The sequence below is a fragment of the Eriocheir sinensis genome, unplaced genomic scaffold (genome assembly GCF_024679095.1).
Source record: "Eriocheir sinensis breed Jianghai 21 unplaced genomic scaffold, ASM2467909v1 Scaffold744, whole genome shotgun sequence".
NCBI lineage: Eukaryota > Metazoa > Arthropoda > Malacostraca > Decapoda > Varunidae > Eriocheir > Eriocheir sinensis.
In genome coordinates this window covers 61,647-88,384 of record NW_026112103.1, presented here as the reverse complement: position 1 = coordinate 88,384, position 26,738 = coordinate 61,647, and the positions used below count along the sequence as shown (strand labels likewise).

At 37.7% G+C, this 26,738-nt stretch overlaps 2 protein-coding genes and 1 pseudogene across 4 annotated transcripts; 2 read left to right on the top strand and 1 right to left on the bottom strand.

The window, feature by feature from the left end:
- Positions 1 to 107: 107 nt before the first annotated feature.
- Positions 108 to 6,891, top strand: LOC126994200 (ubiquitin-conjugating enzyme E2 K-like; annotated as a pseudogene).
- An 868-nt stretch (positions 6,892 to 7,759) lies between these two features.
- LOC126994197 (solute carrier family 22 member 15-like) lies at positions 7,760 to 24,157 on the bottom strand. 3 transcript variants are annotated; one of them, XM_050853476.1, is made up of 12 exons: positions 24,018 to 24,157; positions 22,534 to 22,791; positions 20,168 to 20,231; positions 17,646 to 17,847; positions 13,596 to 13,753; positions 13,164 to 13,369; positions 12,266 to 12,487; positions 11,722 to 11,949; positions 10,751 to 10,885; positions 10,339 to 10,500; positions 9,641 to 9,884; positions 7,760 to 9,180 (listed from the first exon to the last, which is right to left on the bottom strand). In XM_050853476.1, the coding sequence occupies exons 4-12, from the start codon at positions 17,776 to 17,778 to the stop codon at positions 9,013 to 9,015; spliced, it is 1,656 nt and encodes a 551-aa protein (XP_050709433.1). In that variant the 5' UTR covers positions 17,779 to 17,847; positions 20,168 to 20,231; positions 22,534 to 22,791; positions 24,018 to 24,157; the 3' UTR covers positions 7,760 to 9,012. The 3 variants fall into 3 exon arrangements, with proteins under 3 accessions (XP_050709433.1, XP_050709431.1, XP_050709432.1); XM_050853474.1 differs by lacking the exon at positions 20,168 to 20,231; XM_050853475.1 differs by lacking the exons at positions 22,534 to 22,791; positions 24,018 to 24,157 and having other exon boundaries at positions 20,168 to 22,479.
- On the top strand, positions 23,480 to 26,678 carry LOC126994203 (ATM interactor-like). The gene is made up of 6 exons (XM_050853489.1): positions 23,480 to 23,639; positions 25,125 to 25,262; positions 25,424 to 25,561; positions 25,767 to 25,975; positions 26,115 to 26,210; positions 26,486 to 26,678. Exons 2-6 carry the CDS (start codon positions 25,128 to 25,130, stop codon positions 26,676 to 26,678), a joined length of 771 nt encoding a protein of 256 aa, XP_050709446.1. The 5' UTR covers positions 23,480 to 23,639; positions 25,125 to 25,127.
- Positions 26,679 to 26,738: the final 60 nt, after the last annotated feature.

The following is a 26,738-nucleotide window of genomic DNA, read 5'->3' as shown; positions in this document are numbered from 1 at the left end:
GAGGTCCATATCTTGCCTTTCATGATCAAAATGTTATTATGTCATGCACCAGTTCGTATTAAAATCCTTCATGTGTTCAATATATCAAAACAAGAACGCTACGTAACCACCATGTTCCTCCCTTCTCCTTTGTTGAGTACTTTGGCAACCGTAAACCATCACTCAGTCACTTAATGAGACAAAAAAAGGAAAAAATGTGGGACGTTGCAAAGATGCTCGAGCGGGAGTCAGCTGGGCGAGCATAACACAGCAGGACGGGGGTCAGCCTGCCTCAGCCATGGCCAATATCGCCATACAGAGGATTAAAAGAGAATTCAAGGAGGTCATAAAGAGTGATGAAGTGAGTTTCCAGGCCAGTGGTGAAATATGAGTGCGGATTTTGTGGCCAGGGGGATTTAATGGGTCATGGGTGGGAGGGACTGTCATACGGAGTTTTTGTTTATTTTTTTTCACCCATGATGAAGCAGTTTTTTTTCAGTCTCCAGGAATATGAGGTTGAGTTTGAGCTCGGTTGTGTCCACGCCTATTTCTGGCCATGGGGCTTTAATGGGTCATGGGTGGTGGGAGAGCCTTGTCATCATGAGGGATTCTGTCAATGGTATTTGTGTTTTTATATTTTTTCACCAAGGATGAAGCAGTTTTTCTTCAGTCTCCAGGAATACGAGATTGAGTTTAAGTATTTTCATGTCCATGCTTAAATTTCGTGTGTGGTTTTATTTAAATGGTTGCTGAGAAGTGACAGATTTATCAAACTTGCATGCACAATATCTCGATGGGGTTAGGATTGGTTGTATTAATGAGCCCATATCATGCATCCTACCTCACCAAGTACTCTTCGGTTGTCGTATATGTCTTCTACTAAGCTTCAAACCTTCCGGAAAACCAAGAGAAAGTGTGGAAATAGCCATGAATTAGTGGGTTAGGATTGGTTGTATTAACGTGCCCATATCATGCATCCTACCCTACAAACTACTCTTCAGTTATCATATATGTCTCCTACTTAGCTTCAAACCTCCCAGGAAACTGTAGGACCTAGAGTGTAGAGATTAAGTGTGAAAATAGCCATGAAAGGTGTGCATTGTGATTAACTCAGCTCCACCCTTTTCCTCTTTCCTTATTGCAGCTTTGATTTGATTTATTTTCTAACTAGGAAACCTTCAGACTCCAGTGAGCCAATATTTTCCTCACTACAGTTTCATCCACCTATGTACTACAAGTTTTATTGATTTAGAACCTTGATTAGTCAGCGAGTTAATGATTTTGTATTTTCAAAAAGGTTTCTGCTGCAAATTACTACTACAAAGAGTGTTAGGTAAATATCTATTAACCCTTTACTCCAGTGACGCTGACATCGGCGTCCGACGGCGTCACCGTTAGTCCTCTTCTTAATCTCTTAACCCTCTTCCATTTCATCTTAATCCTCTTCTAAACCTCTTAAGAGGAAATGGAAGAGGATTAAAAGGAATTTGGAGGAGGATTGAGAGGTTTAAAAGAGGATTAATCCTCTTCCATTTCCTCTTGACCCTTTCTGTACTGTGACAGACTTTTTTTTTTGTTTTTTTTTTTTTTACGCTAGGCCTATTGCGCCAGTAGGCTTCTTCCCAGTGGGGCCTGATGGTCGGGCTGCCCAAGTCGCCTTCGTGGTGGGGTTTGATGGTCGGCCCACCCTGCTATGGCGAGAGTGTTTATAGTGGCGCCTATCTTGTACTGGCTCATGCTGCCCCCCGGAACTCGTTCTTGATTCGCTTGGACGGCTTCCTCTAGAGTCCGGGTTGATGGGTGGTCTTCAGGACAGCATGTGGGTAGTTTTAAGCCACTCGGCGGTGACTGAAAAATCCAAGGTGGTAGCGTGGGGATTCGAACCCGCATCGTCCATCACACGGTGAATGTGGGCCCAGCACGCTACCAGTTCGGCCACCACCTACCCCTTTGCATCACGGATGGAAAGGGTTAAGTTAATACGATTCACAATGGTGTACGAAACGGTTTATTTTAAGTAAGTTTTGATGTTTTTGAGTAATCTGCTAGCTATTCCCCACTGAAACTAATAGTTTCCCGAATTTTCCTCCCCCTTTCCCTTGTGAATAAATAATGTAAACTAATATCAAACGCATCAAAACTCACTAGAGATAAAACAATTTCACCTTCACAGTATGTAGAAACCAGGAAAAAATAAGCACTTAGTCCAGTATGGGTTAGTTAGGCGGTAGCTGAGTGGTGCGGGCCCCGCATTCACCACGTGATGGACGACGCGGGCTCGAATCTGCTGCTGCCACCTGGGATTTTTCAGTCACTGCCGAGTGGCCTAATACCCACATGCTGCCCTGAAGACCACCCATCAACCCAGACTCTAGAGAAACCGCCCAAGTGAATAAAAACGAGCTCCAGGGGCAGCATGAGCCAAGAAAAGATGGCGCCACTATAAAACATTTGCTCATGCGCTTATGACGGGCTGTCACTGCCATCCAGCCTCTCAAGAAAGCCTACCAACACGTAAAAAAAATAATAAATCCCGAGACCATTAGGATGTCAGACTCCGCCACTGTCATAGTGAGCCGCTACCTTGACCATCACATTGACAACAGCACATTGGAAAGTCTGTCACGAGTATTTATCGAAGTAATTAAAAAATGTACCTTTCAAACATATGTTTCAATTCAGAAAAAAGGGTAAAATTTGAGAACAAAAGCAGAAATAAACTCCTTGAAATTCTCACTTCCCCAGTGACTGATGGTCATATATATGGAAAATCTTGGCCACTGGTTGACATCACTGTTCTGAAGGTTCTCGGTAACACCAAGAAAACCTGCTGATCCATGGTGTGTTAGCTTGTAGCATACTTACTTTGGGTGACTTAAGTGTCAAACAAAAGGATCTTCAGAATAGGTTTACAGAATAGCATACTAGATTCTGGCTTCAAAATGAGAAAAAGGTAATAATTGCATGTTTTCTTGTGTTTAGTGCAATATATGAAGTAGCATCTGGTAATGTATGCAGTGCTTACTAGATTTTCAAAGAAACTGGGTTAGGCAGTATGTTTAATTTGGTTAAAGATATCAGCATTGTAACATGAATCATTACCGTAATTTATACTGAAAGCAGCATTTTATTATTGTTATTTTTATTTTTAGGCTCAGAAGTGTGCCATCAATGTGGAGCTTGTTGGAGATGACTATCGAGCTGAGAGGAGAGATCGAGGGCCACCTGACACACCATACGAGGCGCCACTTTTCAACTTGAAATTAAAGTTCCTGAAACCTATCCATTCAACCCCCCAAAGGTGATTTGCTACTGTGTTTCACCACTTGCTGAATACTGAAGAAACTATTTTCATTTTGATTTCAGGAATGATGTAAGGGAAGCAAAGACTATATGATGCACTTAGTTCAGAGTCCATAAGCGCCACAAATAGAAAACTGAGCAAATGGCATTCAAAGATTTTTTGTTTAAACTTTAAAGTACATATCTTTGAACCTAACCAAGCAAATTTTGTGATTTATGGATGAAAATTTAGCTGATTATCCTTCCTATTGACTGAGACTAATAGAAATCATTAGATTTATCACCATTTTGAATGAAAAAATTATGAATTTTGCCACAAGGTTCTTATCAAATTTCTGAACAAAGCATCTTGTACGTACCTAGATCAGTGGTTTCCAAACTTTTCTGGCCGTGACTATAAATACAGTCTTGACCTGGCCTGGTGACCCTAAATGTGTGGCCATGTAGTACCGTATATATTTCCAATTATTTTTATGTTATAGTTTTAGATATTTATGATTTTATCCTCTGCCTCCTCGCTATCTGCTCGTTGGATGAGTATTATACATGAATGCTACTTGTATGACATGCAGTACTGCATGTGTATGGGTGCTTTATTACAAAGCTACTTTTATTAGTATGTGTTCAGGGGAATCTTCATACTGTCATACTGAAGTAATTGAACTACATTATTGGAAAATCTAAATTTGATCTAACTGTGATTTAGAACTCGGTCTTTATAATATGATATAGCTATAATGATGGCTTTTTTCCAAGACCCTTCAGCGATCCTTCGAAACACTCTCGCGACCCTCATTTAGGTCGCGACTATGGGTTTGGAAACCACTGGCCTAGATTCTAGATAGTCAGGTATCACAGTACAGGTTAGTGTTCCAGGTAAATCTTTGATGACCATTCTGTTGTTGCACACACACACACACAAAAGGTGCAATTTATTTGGTCATTTAAATGTAGTTATATTGTAACATTTACTGTGGAGTTATCTTTGTTTTTATGGGATACCATTATAACTAAATTAATTATTTATTTTATTCATAGTTGGCTAGCAGTTTTGCATAGGCTGGATTTTGTTCTGAGACAAGCTTGCCTGACACTTAAATAATGTATGAAAATATTTTTTTCTTCAGGTTAAATTTGTTACAAAAATCTGGCACCCAAACATCTCATCAGTCACAGGTGCCATTTGCTTGGACATCCTCAAAGATCAGTGGTAAGTCTAGTGTTCTGCTTTATTTTAAGTATTTTATTAGTTTTTATCTGAGGTATGAAAATATTTGACAGCAAATAATAAAGGTAAAGTTGGTATATGCTGTAACTGCACATGGCTGTGGTGCTCATCTCCGTACCATTGACTGTTTGAGCCTATGGTGGAAGAACCCATTAACATGTGACACAGGCCAGGTCTGGCATTGCCACAGTTTACCTTCCCCAGGTACCCATTTATCAACCAGCCCATAAGCTGCGGATTTGAAGCTAGGCATGCTAACCACTGCTCCACCTATTTCTTGACATATCCAGTGTTTATATCATTATGCCCCATGAAGTACACGAGTTTAAAGGTTGAGAATAGGAATCTGACCTCAAAGTTGTTTTGATGATGACCACAATCTCAGAACCAGATCCTATGCCTGACCAAATTGTAATAGTATGTTTAGACTGTTTGGAAATGAAAGATATTGGGTGTGGGTGTGGGTGTGCTACAGTCTCTTAGCTTTGACTCTGCTACTTTTTGATTTCTAGGGCAGCAGCCATGACCCTCGGACGGTGTTGCTATCCTCCAGGCTCTGCTGGCTGCTGCTGAGCCAGATGACCCACAGGATGCCGTTGTTGCCAAACAGTTCAAAGAAAACCATGCACTTTTTCTACAAACTGCTCAGTATTGGTCTCATGTACATGCAGGAGGTATGACTAATGTTATATTTGAATACATTGTTCAAAATTAGTATTCATCCAGTGGTATTGATTGTAAGATCTGCGCATACTTACTTCAACTTAAAAAAATAGGAAAGTTCAAGCAACCAACAGCAAGACAAGGCTATCTTATCCTATTTTGCAAACATTCTACAGTGCTCATCAATATTGTATGTCAGGTAACCTGCTCAACATTCATCATGCTGAACCATTTCCTCACCACCATTTAAGTGTAGAATTTTTCTGCAACTCTACTTACCTCCCTGTTATTTACAAAATTGCCATTTGCATTTTCTATAGCAAAAAAAATGCTGTTTTCATGGTTCTGCCATTCTGAGTTTGTCCATGTTAAATTTATGGATAACACAAACTTTCCATTGTTGATGAGTTTTGTCTGTTCTGCCAGCTCTATCTCTTCCAGTTCTTGCTTTCATATTTTTGTGCTTCTTCTTGAGATCCTTTGTTTTACCCTACTTCCTGTATATGCTTAAATCTCATCAGGTAGATTCTAAAATTTGTTCTAAATCTTTCTACTAATTTCTTCAGCCTTCTCCAACAGGTATAGACAGCTTACATAGATGTATATAAACATACACAAGGCAAACAGCAACAACTCCTGGAAACATGGGAAGGGCAGCAGCAAGTTGCATGTAGATGTGCTCATTTACCTACACAAAACAAATGCACACAAAGCTGCACAATCATCTGGCTCCTGAGCCATGGGAAAGCAAAACCGTCCTTCTTGCTCATATCAACAAGCAACAGCATTGTTCAGCAATTCATTGATTATATTGGTGACATTCATCAGAGTTCTGTGTCACTGTTGGACACTTTTATATTCTAAAAGATGTATTGTCACCATAAAGTAACATTTCTTGCCACCTGGCTGAAAAGAACAGGCAGGACTATTTAGTACCACTAGGCAGCACTAACCAAATGTAGTAATGCTGGTACCAATAGCAGTAATATTAAATTACCACCAGTTCTTGATCTGGCAGTATTGCCCACCTTTGGTTAGATCAAACACAAAGAGTGGGTAGGGTATTGTTTTTCATTATTAATGAATGCTGGGTCAGGTGCCCAGCATATATAAATGATGAACACTATAGCACAGATGGATATTTTATCCTGATCTTTCTTTTTCAGTTCCGAAGGGCAATAGTGAATTTTCTAAGAAAGTTCGTCGCCTGATGGATATGGGAGTCGGAGAGCATCAAGCTTTGGTGGCTTTGTCTTCATGTAATTGGGACATGGACCGAGCCATTGAACAACTTTTTTCCTAGACAGATGGGGAGGGAAGTGATTCATTAGACACTTTAGGGAAGGGGGTAAGCATACTACAACAGCTTCAGTGATTTCACTAAACCATTTGTTGTCATATTTCATCTTCCTTCATGGCATTCTGCGTGTTGTATGGGGAACAGCTGTATTGACCTTGCTTGACGCTTCTAAGTCACCCAAAACAAGTATGCTACAAGCTAACACACCATAAATCAGCAAGTTTTCTTGGTGTTACCATGAGAACTATCAGAACAGTGATGTCCAACCAGTGGCCAAGATTTTCCATATGGCCATCAGTCATTGGGGGGAGGGGGAATATTAAGGAGTATATTTCAACTTTTGTTTGCGAATTTTACCTTGTAAATTTAGAAAAATAAACGTGCATAGCAAGGAGCTCAATTTCCTTATGCATACATACCAATGACTTTTATTTATGTACATATCTTTCATGGAATCCTGAATACCTCAAATAAATATAAAGTGTGCCCCTTTGACACCGAGGTTGGGCATCCCTGTATTGGAGCAATTATACTTTATGCCAAGGAGCTGTGATTGCGATATATATATATATATATATATATATATATATATATATATATATATATATATATATATATATATATATATATATATATATATATATATATATATATATATATATATACAAACAAAAATCATAGAAATACACAAATGTTTACCATAAATATTTTAAAACTAATTAAACATTTAAGTTAATTTTAAGTAACAAATTAATCATAGCTTTCTAATACAACAAAAATTATATTAAACAAAAACACTTTAAGCATATCTAGGGCTGATTTACTTTTTCTAACATATCCAGCATATAGAAAGCTCCATTACTGCTTGCACCTTTCTTGACAATGGTTTATAGTGGATATAACATAAGCATGAAGATATCTCACTAAAGCTCAATCTCTTCTTAATTTTTCATTCCTACAAATAATCACATCAAGCCAAACCGTAGTGCGGACAGTGGGATATGCTTAAAACCTCCAAAGGTAATGCAACACATTCAAGGGTAACATCACTATTACCCAACAAGGTTATCTGGCAATGCAAACAATAAATCACATTCACAAGTTTCATTACCTTGGTCTGCTTGGAGCTGACACCTATTCCTTCACTAAAACACGAGCTGCATTGACTGAGGTTAGGAAAAGCATGACTAAATATGAACAGACTGATGAGATCCTATAACAAGCAATGAGTTTGTAGAGTAAACAGTTTTCACTTATGGTCATAGGATAAATCTTAAAAGTTAGTATTTATAGAACATGTTTATTTTTCCACATATTATGTCTCGAAAGAAGTCCTTATGTCAAAAACTTAGCTAGAATGTACAAAAATAAAATGAAAAAATTTAAGCTGTACTGTAAACCCACTTATTTCTCCACCCAAGATGAGAGACAGGTCTTACAATCGCTTACAATTTATATATATAGCCACACAGCGCTCTTTCCCTCCTTCCACAGCACTTTACCCTCACCAGCACTCACTCACTCACTCACTCACTCTTCAAATACCACTACTTTCAATACACTCACCTGCTGCATTCACTCCCCTACTATATTCGACTGCTTTTTGGCCAAACAAATGGATTTCAATACTAATTAACAGTTTGCAAACCATTCATGCACCCATCAACAGCCATCCTTCTCATTTTCTTTATTGTATTTAACTATCCTAATTTGAAAACTTCAGTAATACCTTCTTCCAGACTCCCTTCTACCATTCTTTGGTCAAACAGACTTCCTCCCCTCCCTTCAATAAACAGTTGGTCACCAAACCAGAAACTCCACTTTGCTCAGAGATAAAAGGCAAAACAAAAAGCTATAGGTGCTAGTAGTTGCAACTCCATCATGCCAGATCTAAACATGTGTGAAAGGCTTACATTATTATAAAATGAATCATTCTGAATACTTTTTTCTCCTTAACTTCTTCTAAATTAAAGGAATCAATTGGCCAATATAAAAACTGAATACTTGCATACTAGATGACAATTATCAATTGCCATGATTAATATGTAATACCACAGGAAATTGTTCTTGAGGTATGTAAGTAAATTTGTGAGAAAATAAAATTTACAGTATAAAAGTTATAAACAACAGCAGGAGTAAGAAATATATTGAACACATTTTACTGATTAGAACTTTGTTAATTTTTATAAACTGTGGAATGCTACATCACTGCTATAATAAAATGTGTTCAACAAAATTTCTTATTCATGCTAATATGTAGGCCTACAACTTTTCATTATCTCTGGTTTTCAGCTTTTCAACTTTAAAATTTCATTATGTGCAGTTGCATTTTTCTTCTATACAACAAAACTGAAAATGAATACGAATTCCTAAAAAATATACTTTAAGTAAACAAAAATAACACCGCTTCTAAAATTAATAAATAATAATAATAATAATAATAATAATAATAATAATAATAATAATGATGATAAGAAGAAGAAGAAGAGGAGGAAGAAAAAGAATTGTAGTGAATTAGAAGGAAATTAAATAATCTTAACTAGCTCCACCTTGATTCTGTATTTTCCACTATGAGGGGAGCCAGATCATCGGCAGCTGCTGGCTCTTCTGTGGTTCTCCTTGGGCTTGGAGAGCGTGACAGGGTGTCCTTGTCTGCCTCTACGTCCTCTGTTTCTAGTTTGTTGTATTTACCATGATGAACGGTTTTCTAAAAAGGCAAGGCAAATGGGTTAGGTGTTGGCAAGGTAGACTCAGGATGGAAAGTTTGGGAGAGGTTCCTTTAAGTTTTCTTCTGGAGAAGGGGTAGAGGAAATTTTAAGGTGGTGACTTATCTCAGTATGTAACAATTATGGAAAGTTGCTTTTTACTGTAATTTGGGAGTAGGAGAGATTAATTCAATGCTGACATGATTATTTGTTTTGTATCCTGTCCTTTAGAATCCTTTTGCTTGTAAATGAGTTTGAAATTCTCTGCAATTATGTATATTATTTGAGGGAGCAACAGGGGTTTGTTTAGCCCCCCACGTAATAATTTTTTCCTAGGATACTTGTCTGAATTCTCAATGGTCTTTTTATAATTCCCTGCACTGCCTCAACAGAAAATTAGATAACTGAAGATGAAAGAATATATCAAATGTGATGCTAACTAAAAATGCAACGTCCACTTACACTTGCTTTCCTAAAGGCAAGAATATCTGCAATTGTTTCTGGCATTGGCTGCCCCAAGGTTTCTGGTAACTTGAGATTCAATAGGCCTGAGGAGAATGTGAGGAGGCCAAGTGCAGTGAACTGAAGGTTGGGAGCAACATCTCCCAACATCAGAATGAACGGTGCCAGCATTCCTCCAATCCTGGCCGCAACAGACATAATTCCCATTCCAGAATTCCGGATCATCGTTGGAAATATTTCACCACTAAAATGTGGAATAATTAGAGGAAATAAGATACAATGGTTAATTTCAAGTTATTAATTATACACTAATTGATTTCAAGTTAATCAAAGCCATTCATATTTCTTTCACAAATTAGGTGGTTTGAAGGTTCAAGCACAGTATGAATACTAGAGAAATGAAAGAAATTATTGAAGCTGATCCTCGTAATTTTTTGACTGACTTCAAAGTAACACCTTTCCATTGTCTTTGCTGAACAAAAGAATGTTTTTCATTTAAAAAATCACTCCTCCTTACACTTCTGAAGAGGAAAAATAAATGGCATTGTCATGGCCCAAGATGCGGATAGACTTCAAAAGGATTGGGGTACCCGCTGGTTCAATGTTAGAGTGTCAAGCCTTATTTTCAGAAACAATATTAAGCATCTTCAATACCTGACCTTATGGTATGTTAATAAATAAACTTAAATGTTTCTTGCCTGAAAATATAGATGGCAGCAAAGCTGCTGGATATGCTCAATTTTCCAAGAAGAGCAAAAAGGGTGGTGAGGGTTACTAGGCTTGCTGGTAACAGCTGTATACAAAGGCAGGCCACACCACCAAACAACATAAAGCCACACAGTGTTATGCGTCGACCCAACCTGAAACACATTTGAATAATTTCTGCATAATAGAGCCTTCTGCTTTAGTGGAAAATTTTAAATCTGTAATACAAACATGTTGCAAAAGTATATTTTGACAATTTAAGTATTACTATAAAACAGGTTGATAATTATAATTTATACCTTAATTCTGAGAGTAAGAGATAGAATAGTAGAGAGGAAACATGTTCCCCTTATTAATGAAAATTCATCATGTGTATATATGGACACTATTTGTAAACATGCTTACCTGTCAATCATGAACATGGCAACCAATCCCGACGGTATCTCTACTAGGCCATTTAGGGCTGTTGACACATACACATTTCCCCCCAGGTCACTAGCAGCCATGGTTAGGCCATAGTATGTTGCACTGTTAACAAACCTGAAAGTTTTCCAAGTTATCAACAACACTTAGAACACTTAGTATTCATTTTGTGAAAGGATTTATCTGAGCAAAACAACATGCAAATCTTCAATAATTCTCACTCCTTTTCTGCTACTTTCAGACTTACAAGAAATGAACTGCATCAGATCAGTATTCACCAGACAAAAAAGATAATCTAAAGGTGTCATAAGTCAAGATAATTTGAAGGTGAAAACAGTAATGGAACAAATATGGGAGAAATGTCTGCAAGATATGGGCAACCAAGGTAGGATAAAATGGAAAAGTTACAGTTTAAAGTTGACATTCAAGTTGGATATGGCTGGATTATTATTAACATGATGTGCTTAAGTTTCTGAGAGATGAGAGATTCCAGTACAAAAATTGTATTGGTGTTGCAAAGCTATGGACACAAATAATTTTCAAGTTGGAGAATGAAACCAGAGAGGAAACAAACTTATGTTACCATAAAACTGATGGAATGTCATGCAGCTTAGGTAATTGACAATGGCAATATAGACAAAAAAGAGCAAAATAAAAGTAAAAAGAGCTTCATACATGATGGGAAGTGTGGAAGTGGAATTGTAAAGAAAAGTACAAAGCAAGAGGTGGTGGAAGGCAACTACTGAGATTTTGTAGCATATTATTGTAAGGTAATGGAGCAGTGCACCAGTCTTAGCAGTGGTTGGCAATCATGCTAATAGGGTGGGAGGAATAAAGGAATCATTGGAGATATTTCAGGCTGAGTGTCATATCTCATGAGAAAAAATAAATTTGGTATGGCGATTATAAAATTTTACATGTGCAAAGCAATTTCAACTGAAGGATAAACTTACCAAGAAAATATCAAAATGAGGGTGATGAGAGCAACATATGAATGGCTAAATAGAAGACAGATTCCCTTTGGCTGCTTTTTGCTCAAATTGCTGACTACACTTGGAAGATTCCACTGCTTTGGCAACTTATCTAGAGTCATATTCTTCATGGCCATTCCCTCCAGCACTGCTTTGGCTTCATCGTTCCTGCCTTGTGAGGCCAACCACCGTGGACTCTCAGGAATGTAACTATGAAATTAAAAAAGTCTTTGATAGCGAAAATTGAACTGAGAATGATTCAAAGGTCTTCCCTTTTTATTCAAGCTAATATTTTTTTGTTATAAAGCCTTTTAGTGATTTGATTCACTCACAACACTTGAGTATAAATGCAACACCTAATCCCCTAAAAATATTATTCTAAGCAAAATCCACTCACATGTTAAAAGAAATATCTTCATAATCATTACTATAAGTGACCTCAATTCCTGCATACAATGTCATCTTTTCATTTCTGGCTTGTGTCATGAAAGGCAATGAAACACTCATTAAATCAACATCAACTTACCATGGGAAGACGAGGAATGCAATGCCCATGACTGAGCATATGAGGGTAAGGGTTCTCCAGTCACTCACAATGGCTGACAGTGCAGAAAACACTGCAATACCCAGAGCAAAGAACATGCTAAGAAGCATGCCACAAAAGCTACGCCACTCCATCCCAACGAGCTCCTGGGAGAGGACAAAGCTGGCCACAATGATCAGCGAGCAGCAAATACCACCAAGAAACCTGCAAAGCAGCATTTTTTTTATAATTTGCAGATCTTTTCCTTCATATTGTAAATCTGATGTGCTGTCACCACCATCCTCTATCACATTTATTGAACTGGTTAACTGTTCAGAGACAACAATGTATGCCAATGTTTTCTGTCAAGCGCTAATGAATTCTTCAGAAGAATTGACATTTTGAAGAAACAAGTAACATTATCATTATTAAAATCTGAGAGATAAATTCACAATGGAATCTCATTAAACTAATTTCATGGTGATTTTGTAACATTACCAATACATTTTATGCCCATGACCCATAACTCCGTGGCATTATTCACATTCTTGCTATTAGCAAGGTTTTGGGGAACATATCTCTTACAAATGCTGTACTAATATATATATATATATATATATATATATATATATATATATATATATATATATATATATATATATATATATATATATATATATATATATATATATATATATATATATATATATATATATATATATATATATATATATATATATATATATATATATATATATATATATATATATATATATATATATATCAACTTATTCCTGTCTCACTCAGAATCTCTCAAATGAATATAATGAAAAAAATGGAAAGGAAAATATGTTTTCAAATCTTTGAAAACCTCACTGAAGCCCCTAAATGTAAAACCCACCTAAAGACTACCATGACTGTGTAGGTGGGAGCAAAGGCACTGAACCCCTCAAAGGCGATCGTGCCCAGGAGTGCCAGCATGAGTGTTCTGAGGCGGCCAATGATGTCCGCCAAGCCTCCCAGCACCAGGGCTCCCGTCATCACCCCAAACATCCACACTGACTGTACCAGCGCCACCTTGTACTTCTCGCTGCATATCAGGTTCCACTGAGAATTAATTTTATTGTCATCAATGATCCTGTTGCTCTTGAGGAGGTAGGGCATTGGAGATAAAATATAACACAATTCACACACTATTCACACACACAGTTTACATTTTAGATTTATCACACAAGTTTTCACCTGTTTATTAGGTCTGAGGAGAGAGTTCAAATGCCTTAGGAATACATCAACAGAAAATGATCACAAGTACAGAATATAAACTTTGAGTTACCTCAGATGCAAATGATTTGTACTGCGACGTGTAAATAATTCTACACTTTTGTACATCATTGTCAATGCACTCGTTGAGGAGGGAGTCACTTCTGTTGAGAGTGGCGCCATGCTTTGGAATGACATCTTTAGGAGAGCAGTGAAAAGTTGGCTCCAGCCCTGCCAAAGGAGTCCAAGATAAGCTTTAATCCACGATGTTTTTAACTGTTGCAATCACCTTATGAATTTTAGGCATGTTTTACTTCAGAAATTGTTTTATCATATCCAAAATACATTGACTAAGACTTATCATGATGATATTCACAGGCTTTCATGTACCAATGTGTCCTGGAATGACACTGAAGTCATGAAAATAAGTTACATTCCTTTTGATTACTCAAGACAAAATAAGAATGATTCTAGTGAAAAAATAATAGCTAAAAACATTAATCATATAACTAAACACTATTAATGATATACACATATCAAAGAGCAAGCTCTCATATCATCTGATGATTGCTAAACATGCAAATATTGATTAGTTAATTAAGCTTGTTTTGCATTAGTACAAACAATTTTCATGATGTGCATCAAAACAATAGCATTTAACTTGTAAGCAAATAAATAATGTGGCTCAAAGAAAATATTCCTGATATTTAGAACTTTCAAGCTTTACAAAATTAATTTCATAAACCAAAACATTTTCTCCATATACGTTTGAAAAGGAAAAGGAGAAGAAATGAAGCACCAGCCGAAGGGTAAATAACAACCAGTCAGTAAAAAGGCAAAGTGGTCCATATAAGCCACAAGCAGATGGACCAAAGAGGTTGCTTGGAAACATGCTCTTGCTTAGGGCCATATTCTTAAACACTTCGGGGCTCAAGCACACATATAAGACAAGGGTTTTGTAGGAGTTTTCGGCATTCCCAGAAGTAGTTTAATGACCTTGGTGGTAGTTTGACGTTTCATCTGTACCGTGAAACAAAAGAAACACTCATTAGGACCCGATTGATCTCCTTTTTGGCCTTTGTAAATATTTGATGTGGGAGGTGGAAGCGTCTGAGAATACCAACCTTAAAGCCACATTCCATAAATCACAGATGTGCCCTTAATCTTAGGTTGTAAATGCTAAGCACAGCATAAAACAGTATTAGTATGATTATCCCTGAATGGCTCCACTAAGATATCATGATTTCCAAAGGTTACTTTACAATAAGATGTGTATAACATGCTGCTTTGTTTTGAATCCTGTAAGACACTACAAATATTTGAAGCAAACTATCAAACATTATTTTAGCGACTGGCAAGAGAATGAAGGGAAAAATTAATGAAATATCTGTGCAGTTCATTAATAGTGCTGGCCAATGAAACACTACAGTGCAACTACAACAAGGTCCATGCTATCCACAGTACCTCTCTTGATACAGTCACTCTATTAGCAAAACCCAATGATGTAGTACATATATATATATATATATATATATATATATATATATATATATATATATATATATATATATATATATATATATGTGTGTGTGTGTGTGTGTGTGTGTGTGTGTGTAGAGTACAATGAATAGTTCAGCATCATTGCTTTAATTCTACCTTATTAATCTAAGAGGAAGGGAAAGGAGACATGGGTGTACTGAGGTGAGTTTCTTCACAAATAGTTTTACCAAAGCTTCCTCACAGGAACTGAAGAAGCTTCAGTGCCATCATACCTAATATGGCCAGTCACTGGGGCAACCCAGCTCACTGAATGAAGGAATCACATACAGAGGTCATCTCCTGGTCCATCGTGTGGACACTGCTGGGTGGCCCTCATGTCTGCCCTTTTCTTGATTTGCTTTGCTCTGTTTACATATGCTACACATACACACGCTGCAGCCTCGGCCCACACCAGATTTCTAGTCCTTATCTTGATGTCCTGGTTTGTAGAGATACACTTTGCTCCCATGGCAGGTGAACTTTCTTTTCTACATGGTCCACTAGGATACTGGTTTGGTAGAGGTGGCTGACGTCCACTCAGTGCTCCTTGATCCTGGTAGCCAGTCCCCTGGCAGTTTCCACTGGGATCAAGGAGCATCAGGCAAATGTCAGACACCACCATCTGATCAGTTCCCTGGTGCACCATGTCAAAAAAATGTCACCTGCTGAAATGGGACAGCATAAGAGTGCTGAAAAGACACTTCAGTAAAAGAGAAAGATCACAAAGGCATAGTATATCACTATAAGCCAGAACATCATCATAAGGATTCGAGATCTGGTATGAGCCGAGACTGCAATGTGTGTGCACATACACATAATACAAAGTAATGTGGACCAAAAATAGGGCAGATGTGTACGCCGACCAGCAGTGTCTGTAAGATGGAGCCCAAGTGACGGCCCCTGCACCTGATTCCTTCATTCAGTGAGCTGGGTTTACCCTGTGACCGGGCATATTGGGCAATATGGCACCAAAGCGTCCTCAGTTTCTCTGATGAGGCATCGACAAAAAAAGATGGGAATAAACTCACCTCAGTACACCCAAATCTCCTTTCCCCTCTTTCTCAAACTTGTGGGTAATGTCACAACATTGTACTTTAACACATGATAAATTACAATATCAAATTATCATTTGAGGGAAACTATTACAAAGACAATGTAGACCATTTAAATATTATGTAATAAACAAGTTCATCTACTAAATGGAATATTATGTTTTATGATGGTGGACAATACTAATTATTGACTGTAAATTATATTATGTTTTCAATCTTTATTAAACCTGTAAGATTACACAGATGTTTGAAATAACTTCTTTTTTTTATTAATGGAGAACAATTTGATTTATGGATTTGAATTACAGTGCAAGAAGAGGTCTAACAGAACACTTTCACACGTTTCTTAAATTTGTTTGTCTTTATATTTTCAAAGTAAACATTTACAAGAGAAAGGTGTCCTCTTTCATTATGCAACAAACCTGTAACTATTGCAAGTGATTGAAAGGAGAATGATGGAGACGATCAATAATGAAAGGCAGTTTAAATCAAGAGGGTGATAAAACATAACAATAGAGGTGAGAAAGTTAATTGTCTCAAGTAATTTTTCACAGTTCTCCACAAGGAATGGTTGGAAAAAGATTACCTCAGTAGCAGAAAGTCAAAGGAAAAGTATGCAAATTCACAAAAGGAAGAAGTATGTCAACTTTTAATTGAGTAAAAAATAGTATTCCCATGAATAAATTTAAGATGATTGAGAACTGAGGTGAAGTAAGATATCAGAGAAATTAAATGACTACATGAAGTGCATTCTTTGCATAGAAAAGCAGATATATGGACTGCTCAATCACTGCTGCCCATTAGAATAAAGCTCCCAAAAGGTAATGATGAACCATGACCCATTTCTCTGGAGACTTTTAATCAAGTGACATTTCAAGTTTCTTAAACTCAGTCATCCACCTGCTACACAAAACCAAATCATATTACAATAATATGATCTGGTAATAATTTTCTAATAATACATGTAAAAATAGTTAACATTTACCTACATGTAACAATGTAAATAAGTAGGTACTTGAAGACCAATGAAAATCTTCATAAATAAGTTCAACGCAACATATCTAAGTACAGTTCTATGATTGACTGCCTTGTGAACTACTGTAGAAATTTTACTTTTTCCAATCATAAATCTTCCATTGCTATGCTCATTTGAGCAAATTTCAAACTACTACTTCAAATAAAGAATGCCGCAAATTAGCATTGTAAAATAAATCCTTGATAAGGGTGGAGGAATGATGACCGGGGAAGGCTTCCATGAAATTTTAAGCCAGAACAAGAAAAATGAAGTCCCCTAAAAATAGCTGCAGGCAATACAGCAAGATGTGTTGCATGTTAACTAATGTCTTGTCAGTTGGTGAATAATCAACACAAAAAATACAAAAAATACACTGCAGAAACTACTCCGGAACCAACTAAGTTGTATAGCAAATGAATGACCGAGTTTTTCATATAAGGGTTCTAATCTTACCCACCACCACCTGCTGCCAAGCTGGAGCAACTACACCACTGAAAGTGTTGCACTGTATACCTACCAGTGAAAACATTAAGCAGCATATGAGGAGCTATGAAGAACTGCAGGAGTGAAATACCAAAATAGTATATTTTCTGGCTGCGCCCAAACTGTCCAGTTATATGGATCACGTCATCCAATGTAAGGTGCTTCATTGTCGGGGACTGCACGCCACCAATGAATTGTGTTCATGGAGATTTTCCCTCGCCTTACAGTACTATTTTCTATTTACACAAACAGAGTAAACAAACAGGATATTAGTTCATGAGGAATGACAATTGTTGATAATATAAATTTTCAAAGGAAGTCCTCAGCTTTAACTTATAAATACATGAATCTGTCAGCATTATACAGACTAACATTCAAATCTGCTCACAGAAAATAATAAACTGCTGGAAAGTTTACTTATATGCTAGAAAAACAATTTTCTCTATGTAATACTAACATTGATTGGAAGCTGTTACCTCTGAAGGTACAGGTCAACCATCTTATAATATCGGGAGCTCTTAATGAAAGGCTTATGGTAATTTAATATAGTGAAGCAATTATGACAGATTCAGTGGATATGCTTTTCTGAATTTGGCCAACCACAATAGACAAATGTATGAAACCTATAGGAAGATACTTATATATGTGTAGGATGAATTCACACATAAATGTAAGTCAAGCTCAGTAGTTCCCACACTCTCATTTTGAATTTAGATATACTGGTCAGAATTTGTCACAAGTGGAACTTTAACCCTGTAGGGTAGAACAACAAATCATACTTGCACTTCTATGCAGACATCAATACAAGATGTAGCTCCTAATCAAGCTTATGGTTTTATGTTTCATGAAGCTACTGTTGCATCTTAAAGTGTACATTTAATTAATACTTACACTAACAAGAGTGTTTGGATTTTAGTACTTTGATAGGAAAAGTAGATGATGAAGTGTTAATGACTCACTTTCCTTGATATGACTGTACATACATAATTCTACTCCAAAGTCAAAATGACTCGTTTGCAGTTTGCTTGCTTATCTTTGTGTGGGGGACACTTCAAAGATAGTAATAACAGGTGAATCAGCACACAGCTGAACAAAGTGGACTGAGTGGAAAATACACAGGGACTGCTTGTGTCAGGCAAAACACATCCCTGTTTGAAACATCTATAACTTAAAAAAAAAAAATCCTAAATAAAATTCAAACCACTTGAACATTCAAGACTATTCAATATGAGGTAACAGGAATTCCACTGTATCTCCAACCCCCTTGGTGAAGTGGTCACACTGCCTAGCTATGAATCCATGGGCTCAGGTTCAATAGTGACCCGTAGCAATCAGCACACAAGCCTGGATGCCTCACTGGCCATGTGTCCACGGTAATGAGTTTAATGAGATGGAGATGAGCACAGACACCACCTGCAGCTTAGTGTATGCCCCTAATTTCAACTTTGCCTTTAACCTAGTCATGAATACAGGTGGCATGAAAGAAACTAAATTTTCACATGATGGTTAGTGCAAACACTATATAAGTTATCACACACACACACACACACACACACACACACACACACACACACACACACAGCAGTACCCAGAGATCGACTAACGAGCCTTGTTCTACTCAGGAGAGTACTTGCTGGTGATTACAAATCCAGCTCGTGATCAGGCCGTGGGTGAACTACACACACACACACACACACACACACTATAATAGGAATAGAAAGCCTATAAACCACTGCATGCTATCATGTACTGAAATATACAGACAGGAAAACAACTCAGAGGCCATTGCATGCAATAACAAAAATATATTTGCATTATCAGGTACAAATGAATTAGTACATGACTAAAAAATAGTACTGATCACAAGTTAGATCATTAAGACTACAAATGCACAAATACTTTTCAATAAAGAGTTCAAGAGAGGTACTTCCCTTTTCACAAGACCTTTCTTCATCAAAATCTGTAACACTACTGAATATGAAACTTGAAGCTCACATTTGTTTACAAATGGAGTGATGGCCATGAAAAGGTGTTAAGTAGGACTCTCTCTCTCTCTCTCTCTCTCTCTCTCTCTCTCTCTCTCTCTCTCTCTCTCTCTCTCTCTCTCTCTCTCTCTCTCTCTCTCTCTCTCTCTCTCTCTCTCTCTCTCTCTCTCTCTCTCTCTCTCTCTCTGCAATCGCACCAGCTACTGGGTTACATTAAAACATGTTAGTATTACGGTACTTTAGGAAAGGTTCCCTGCAGACCCCAGGGCTTGTTGAAGGCATTTGAGTGAGAGGGGAAGGGAGGATAGGCTTCTCTTCCATACTGTATAAAAACTTTCAATAAAAAAAAATCTATAAATAATAAAATAAATAAATAGATAAATAAAATGCCCCTAATTTTAACTTTGCCTTTAACCTAGTCATGAATACAGGCAGTGTGAAAACACTTGAATGAAAGAAACCAAATTTTCACATGATGGTTAGTACAAACACTATATAATTTTATATAAGTCATCACACACACACACACACACACACACACACACACACACACACACACACACAGCAGTACCCAGAGATTGACTATCGAGCCTTGCTCTAATCAGGAGGGTACTTGCTGGCGATGACGAGTCCAGCTCGTGATATGAAAAGAAAGAAAAGTGAAAATAAAAATAATTACTTAATTAAGTGAGGCAATTAGTTTGGCAACTCTGTATTGATTATATTAACAAGTGCTTCACTGACCAACACATTTTTTTGTTTTGTAATTATCTCGGAAGTTCTCAACAATTACTGCTCCACACCGATCTGTACAATAATTTTAGCATAGTACAGTTTACACAACATAGTTACCATTTGTGAAGGTTTTAGTGAGTGCTCTGCTTTGCGATGCTCACAGTAATTCAGTAAATTTCTCAAGATGCCTCCCAGAATCAAAGTCCATAACCAATGTATTCACCGGTGTCCCCTTCACAGACTGAGCCTCATAACGCTCTTTAACCTGGTAGCAGCGATGGGCCAAATTTGTGGCTTTACCATGTAGCAGCGATGGGCCAAATTTGTGCCATGATATAAGCCCCCCAAAATAGATGATACATAAACTGATCACAAATGCGTTGATATGTATTATGAAATGGTTTGTGTGAGTGATGATTTTTTCTCATTTTTCTCACTTAGAGGGACCATTAAGAAACATGATCCCCGCTGCTACCAGGTTAAGACACCACTCAACATATGCCCCCAATATCACCTTGACCATGTAGGGGATAGACAGCTGTATAAAGACCACACTATATTACATTATATATTATTCTTGTTGCCAATCAGCAGTAACTTCCAAAAAAGGCTGCACCTACCTCATTCTTCTTTATATCTACAATAAACAAAACATTTCAGCCAGCCACTTATAAGCTAGACTAAATGCCTCTGAGATCTGAATTATGCCGAATGATTGCAGGCCTCGGATCTTTACTCAGTCCAGGACAGTCAGCTAAAAGGTAACTTATTAGGCATTTCGGTCCCCTCCTTTTTTCATTCTTCTCCTTATTTTACTGTCACTGTCTCTCTTATTTGTCATATCTATGTTTGCTCATTGGGGAACTCTGTTTGAGTCTATATCAATTTTTCTTATCTTCCTTTGGTGTCCTTTTATGGATCTCAATAACAACAGCAATAATAATAATAATAATAATAATAATAATAATAATAATAATAATAATATATGCACTTTGTGAGCAATTTGTATTGAAAACAGTAATTAGCACATTAAAATCCACCTGATGAAAGGGTTATAATAATACAAATGATAGAAATGTGCGTGTTTTCATGTGTGTTTGTATGAAGGTGTGCGTGTGCTTACACTGAACCTGACGCATACACTGGGGTTATTGAAATGAGAAAACCCAACCTCTGGCATTTAAGTGTCTTCCTATCTGCCTGCCTGGAGTGTAGATGTGCTGTAGTGTTGCCGTCTCTACCATGCTGTCCTGGTGTGCTTTTCACAGCCAATGCTGGTGTGTTGGTGTGCAAGGCTGCCTGCCCAGGTAGAGTGTGGCCACTCGGAAGAGGGCGGGTGGTGTAACAGTAAAAGTGCTACAAAGGATACTAACCTGTTGACCTTCAAATAGTAACTAGCAGCCACTTAATCAAATAGCAACATTACCACTGAGGATAGTAGCCTATGGACCTTTAAATAGTAACTAATAGCCAAGAAATAGTAACACTGCCCCTAGGGATAGTAACCTATGGACCTTTAAATAGTTACTAAAAGCCATGAACTAGTAACACTGCCCCTGAGGATAGTAACCTGTGAATCTTCAAATAGTTACTAATAGCCATGAAATAATAACACTGGCTCTAAGAATAGTACTCTGAAATAGTAACCAATAGCCAAAAAATAGTAGCAAGGCCCCAAAGGATAGTACTTTGTTGACTTTGAAATAGCCAACAGCCATGAATGAGCCACAGCCTGTTGACTTTGAAATAGCCAATAGCCACTAATACAGGAACACATCACCACATAATTGCTCAATCTCATATATACACACCAACAATTAAGTAGTAAAGAAAACGGTAATTATATAGAGCACATTAATAACTTATCTAATAGTCTATCTAGTAATACCTATCCAATAAAGTTTATCAAACAAAACTTATCTAATAAAGCCTATCTAATAAAGCCTATCTAATGAAGCCTATCTAATGAAGCCTATCTAATAAGGCCTATCTATTAAAGCCTATCTAATACAGCCTATCTAATAAGGCCTATCTAATAAAGCCAATCTAATAAAGCCTAATAAAACCTATCCAATGAAGCCTTAAAATCTATCCAATGAAGCCTATCTAATAACACCAATGTAATAAAAATGTCCGCCCCTAAAGTGAGATGCAATAATTATCCCAAGTTAAATACGCCATAATTATAATTAACCAACTCACGTCAAGGGTTATTTCCCGAGGACAGGGCTGAGATACATGAACACTTGTGCTACACTCGTGGCGTTCTCTTAACAGGTCACCAGCTGGTCTTGGTCATGGTCTTGGCTTCTTCTTCTTCTTCTTTTGACCTGTTCCGTTTTGTTCATGCTCTTGCTCTTGCTGTACAGGTGACCCGTTGGAGAGTCAGGCTTGATCTTGATCTTGATGTCACAGGTGGCTCGGGATTTCTCCCCAGCCAGGCCTTTGTAGCGGCAGCTCCTGTGAAAAGAAAACAAAACATATCATATCGGCACAACCTGTAAAAATAAAAACAAAACAAGCAGTATCCATTACAGATCTTCCAATACCCTATTTCTTGCACACGACATCTTTTCCAGAAAACTCTTCATGGCTTCAATAATTCTCTCATCGCTTCTTCTCTCCACTTTAAGATTTGCCCCGGGATTTACAAACTCCACGACACAAACCTAAATACTGTCTAGCTCTTCACACATATACCTGGGCGTACACATCAATTAGCAGGTGTAACACAAACAGGTCATCGCGATAGACGCCATGAGGAGTTTTCTGGAAAAGATTGGGTGTGTAAGAAATAGGGAATGAGAAGATTGTAATGGATACTGCTTGTCTTTTCTTTATTTTTTACAGCTTGTGCCGATATTAAGGGTCGTATTTTAAAACATTTCGTCGCCTAAGTTCACATATTTGACATGGCTTTCGTAGGCTCTAGGTGTAGGCCTTTCCAGGGGTAGTTTCAGGACCCTGGTAGTAGTTTGACCCTTCTTCTGTGCCATGAACCTTAAAAACACCCATGAAAACACGATTGATCCCCTCTTTGACCTTTAGAAATAGTTGATGTGAGAAGCGATGGTGTCTTAAAATACGGCCCCTTGCTGACTCTCCAACGGGTCACCTGTACAGCAAGAGCAAGAGCAAGAGAGCCTAACTAGCCCCATAATACACGGTACACCCAAGAAGAAGAAGAAGAAGGCTAACCACTGAAGGGGCTCTAGAGGCTGTGGCCCCAAAGCCTAAATAGCCCCATAATAACACCCAAGAAGAAGAAGAAGAAGACTTCTTGCATTCTGAGAACAACAACATTCTGAGTAAGTAAAAAGTAGCAGTAGACAACATGTAAGTAGTATGCTATTCATCGAGCAGCTCTGTAAAAAATTAAGTGCACGAAGTCGCTTTCTTCACCGAGTGACAACTTATTTACCTAGCAGAAATAATGTGAAGGGAAAGACTTATTTTATTTTAACAGGTGTCTTGGAGCCAACATCACTGCTATCCTGACACGCTACACGTAACAAGACTAATTTTATTTTAACAGGTGTCTTGGAGCCTACATCACTGCTATCCTGACACACTACACGTAACAAGACTAATTTTATTTTAACAGGTGTCTTGGGGCCAACATCACTGCTATCTGGCATGCAACAAGCAACAAGCAACTAGAAGTAATTATCCATAATTGCACCCACCTCACTGGTGTACTGTAGTGCCGACTTGCCTGATGGGCGAGCCTCCCATAACTCACTCTGCAAGGGGGGTACCTCTTTGGACGACTGCTTAAGGAGTGGCTCTCCCGTCTCGCTGGTCGCGGGTTTGATCCCCGGCGCCGGCAAAACTAGAGTAACACAACAGTATGTGATAGCTTGGAAAGGCTAGTAATGCCGTGGGAGCAATATTGGAGGAGCGAGTGATTCTCCATATTTACCAAATTGGGTCGAGAGCAAAGCTGGGAGGTAGGGAGGCAAACAATCACTGAAACTAATTATTTTGGTGAGCAAAATTTAGTAAATACTAAAATTGAGATCACTAAAGACATCGACAAATATTCAGGTGATACGGACATGTGTCTAGACTGTGTCTGGAAAACAGGGAGGGGGGAGGGACTGTGAGGCAACTGGGGAAGGGGGACTACCATTTCATGGCATTACGGTACAAAACTGTTTATTTCTGTTATGTTTTGTTGTGTTTGCTTACCTAGTGATGCTTACCTAGTGATAGTAAAGAGGCTTGGGAGCTTTGCTCATAGGGTGCCTCTTCTCAGTGTGTTTTTCCATTGTGTCATACTAATTTTTTAGAGTATCAACACAAGGGCTAGATATAACTTCTCGTTTTAATTCATCTGCTGCAGTAACTATTCCCTGCAGGTATTACTAATTTCCCTTTCCCATCCACCGCACAAAAAACTAGTGATTTCTGAAATAAAAACTCAGATTAATAGCAAACACATCAAAACTCAAGAGAAATCAAGGTTATGTCTTCACAATACACTGAAAAACTAGGAAAAATAAGCAGTTTAGCCTTGACAGCCACAATGGTTCATGGTAAATTGTATCACTCGTATTTATCATAAACAACAAAATATGTGAATATATGAGAGACTATATCCTTTCAACCACTGAATTGGTAGGAAGTTTGGTAAATATCTATTAAAACAAAATGCCAGCTATCTTTTCAATGTTGAATTGACATTGCTTTATTTTATTTATTTATTTATTTTATTTATTTATTTATTTATTTATTTATTTATTTATTTATTTTTTTTATTTTATTTTATTTTTTTTTTTTTTTTTATACAGAGCATGGCATTTGAGGAGGTGCAGCACATTACCCCACATGTGAGCAGTTTATCCTCCATCACAGTCAACATCAGCTGCCCAGAGGGATGCTCTCGTACCTTTGCCAATTCTTCTGCCCTGAGGTTGCACCTTAAGCAGGTACACATTTAAGCTTTAGTTTCCATAACTTTTTTGTCCATGCCCTCATACATAAATGTGTAAAGTTTACAATATGTACAACTCATTAACATAACTGCACACATGGAGTCTGATTGTGAAAAAAAAAAAATCAATAATGTGCTCTTTGTCTTCTTTGTCAGGTGCACCACAAAGAGGATGAGTGTGGTCCAGCCACCACCTCAGATGTGTGGTATCACTGTCCAGAAACAGCTTGTAGTTATCATGTTAGTTTTGGCAGTAATGGAAAGCACTTTTCAAAGCTCAAATACTTAAAACAGGTAATTTAGCACAATTGGACTGATGGAGCCTTTGTAGTTACTGTCGAAATATTGTGAACACTCATTTAGATGAGCAGAATAGGAAATCAATCCATCAAATTCCTTCATATATCGTGTTTTACATGAGTTACTAACGAATGCATTTCATAAAAGATGAGTTTAGTTTTGCTGGGATGTTATGTCTGTCATTCATTTATGGTTGCAGCATTACCTGAAGGTCCATGCTGTTCGGGATCACCTGTGTGAGTGTGGCCATGCATTCAGCACTGTAGCGCATCTTGCCCAGCACCGCCGGGGGTGTGGCATTGATCTCATGTGCACGTGTGGCAGCTCTTTCCAGGCAATGGAGACTCTGCAGACTCATGTGCGTCGCTTTGACCATGCCATCATGCCCTCCACCCTTCAGGCTCTGAGGTTGTCCATACACAATTTGTATTCAGTTATTCATTGCCTGAACTCTGTGTGGTTGGTTCTATATTATGATATATTGTTTTATTATATAAATTTTTATTGAGTTTACATAAAGTGATTGTTTCTCTTAATGTTAATTCAGGGCAAGGAAAAGCCTTCTTGCAGAGTCAGTGAGGGCAGCAAAGTCTCTTACCAAGTCCACAGCGCAGGCCGTCATTGCACACAGCATCCCCATTAAGTAAGAACATTCTCTGTGGTCTGATAATATTGTACAGTAGGATCTTGTCAAATACGACTTCCAAAACAACAATTTTGCCAGTAATGGCAAATTCAAATAGATATCAAGTTTTTACGATAGTGTTTGGTTTCTTTTGAATAACAGATAAAGTAAGAGACATGTGAGTTTGTATGGGGTTGGCACCACTATATCCCATGACTCCAGTATGATTGTGTATAAGACAAAATTATGACAATAATAACTATTGGTTGCATTGAAATACATTATTTTCCCAGGTGTCAAGGCATCGATGACAGAAAGGAAGAGACTGCATCCTCCTCCTCCTCATTCCTTCCTAACATTGCCCCAACACCAGCAGCCATATGTTCAGCTGCTGCAACATTCAATCATGTTACACCTGTCCACTTTCGACAACCAACTCATATGCTTGCAGCAATAGCACTCAGTGAACTTATGCCACATCCATGAAAATGTATAGTATTTTAAAACTTTGCTTTAGAAGAGGTGATAAGAATATGATATCTTAAA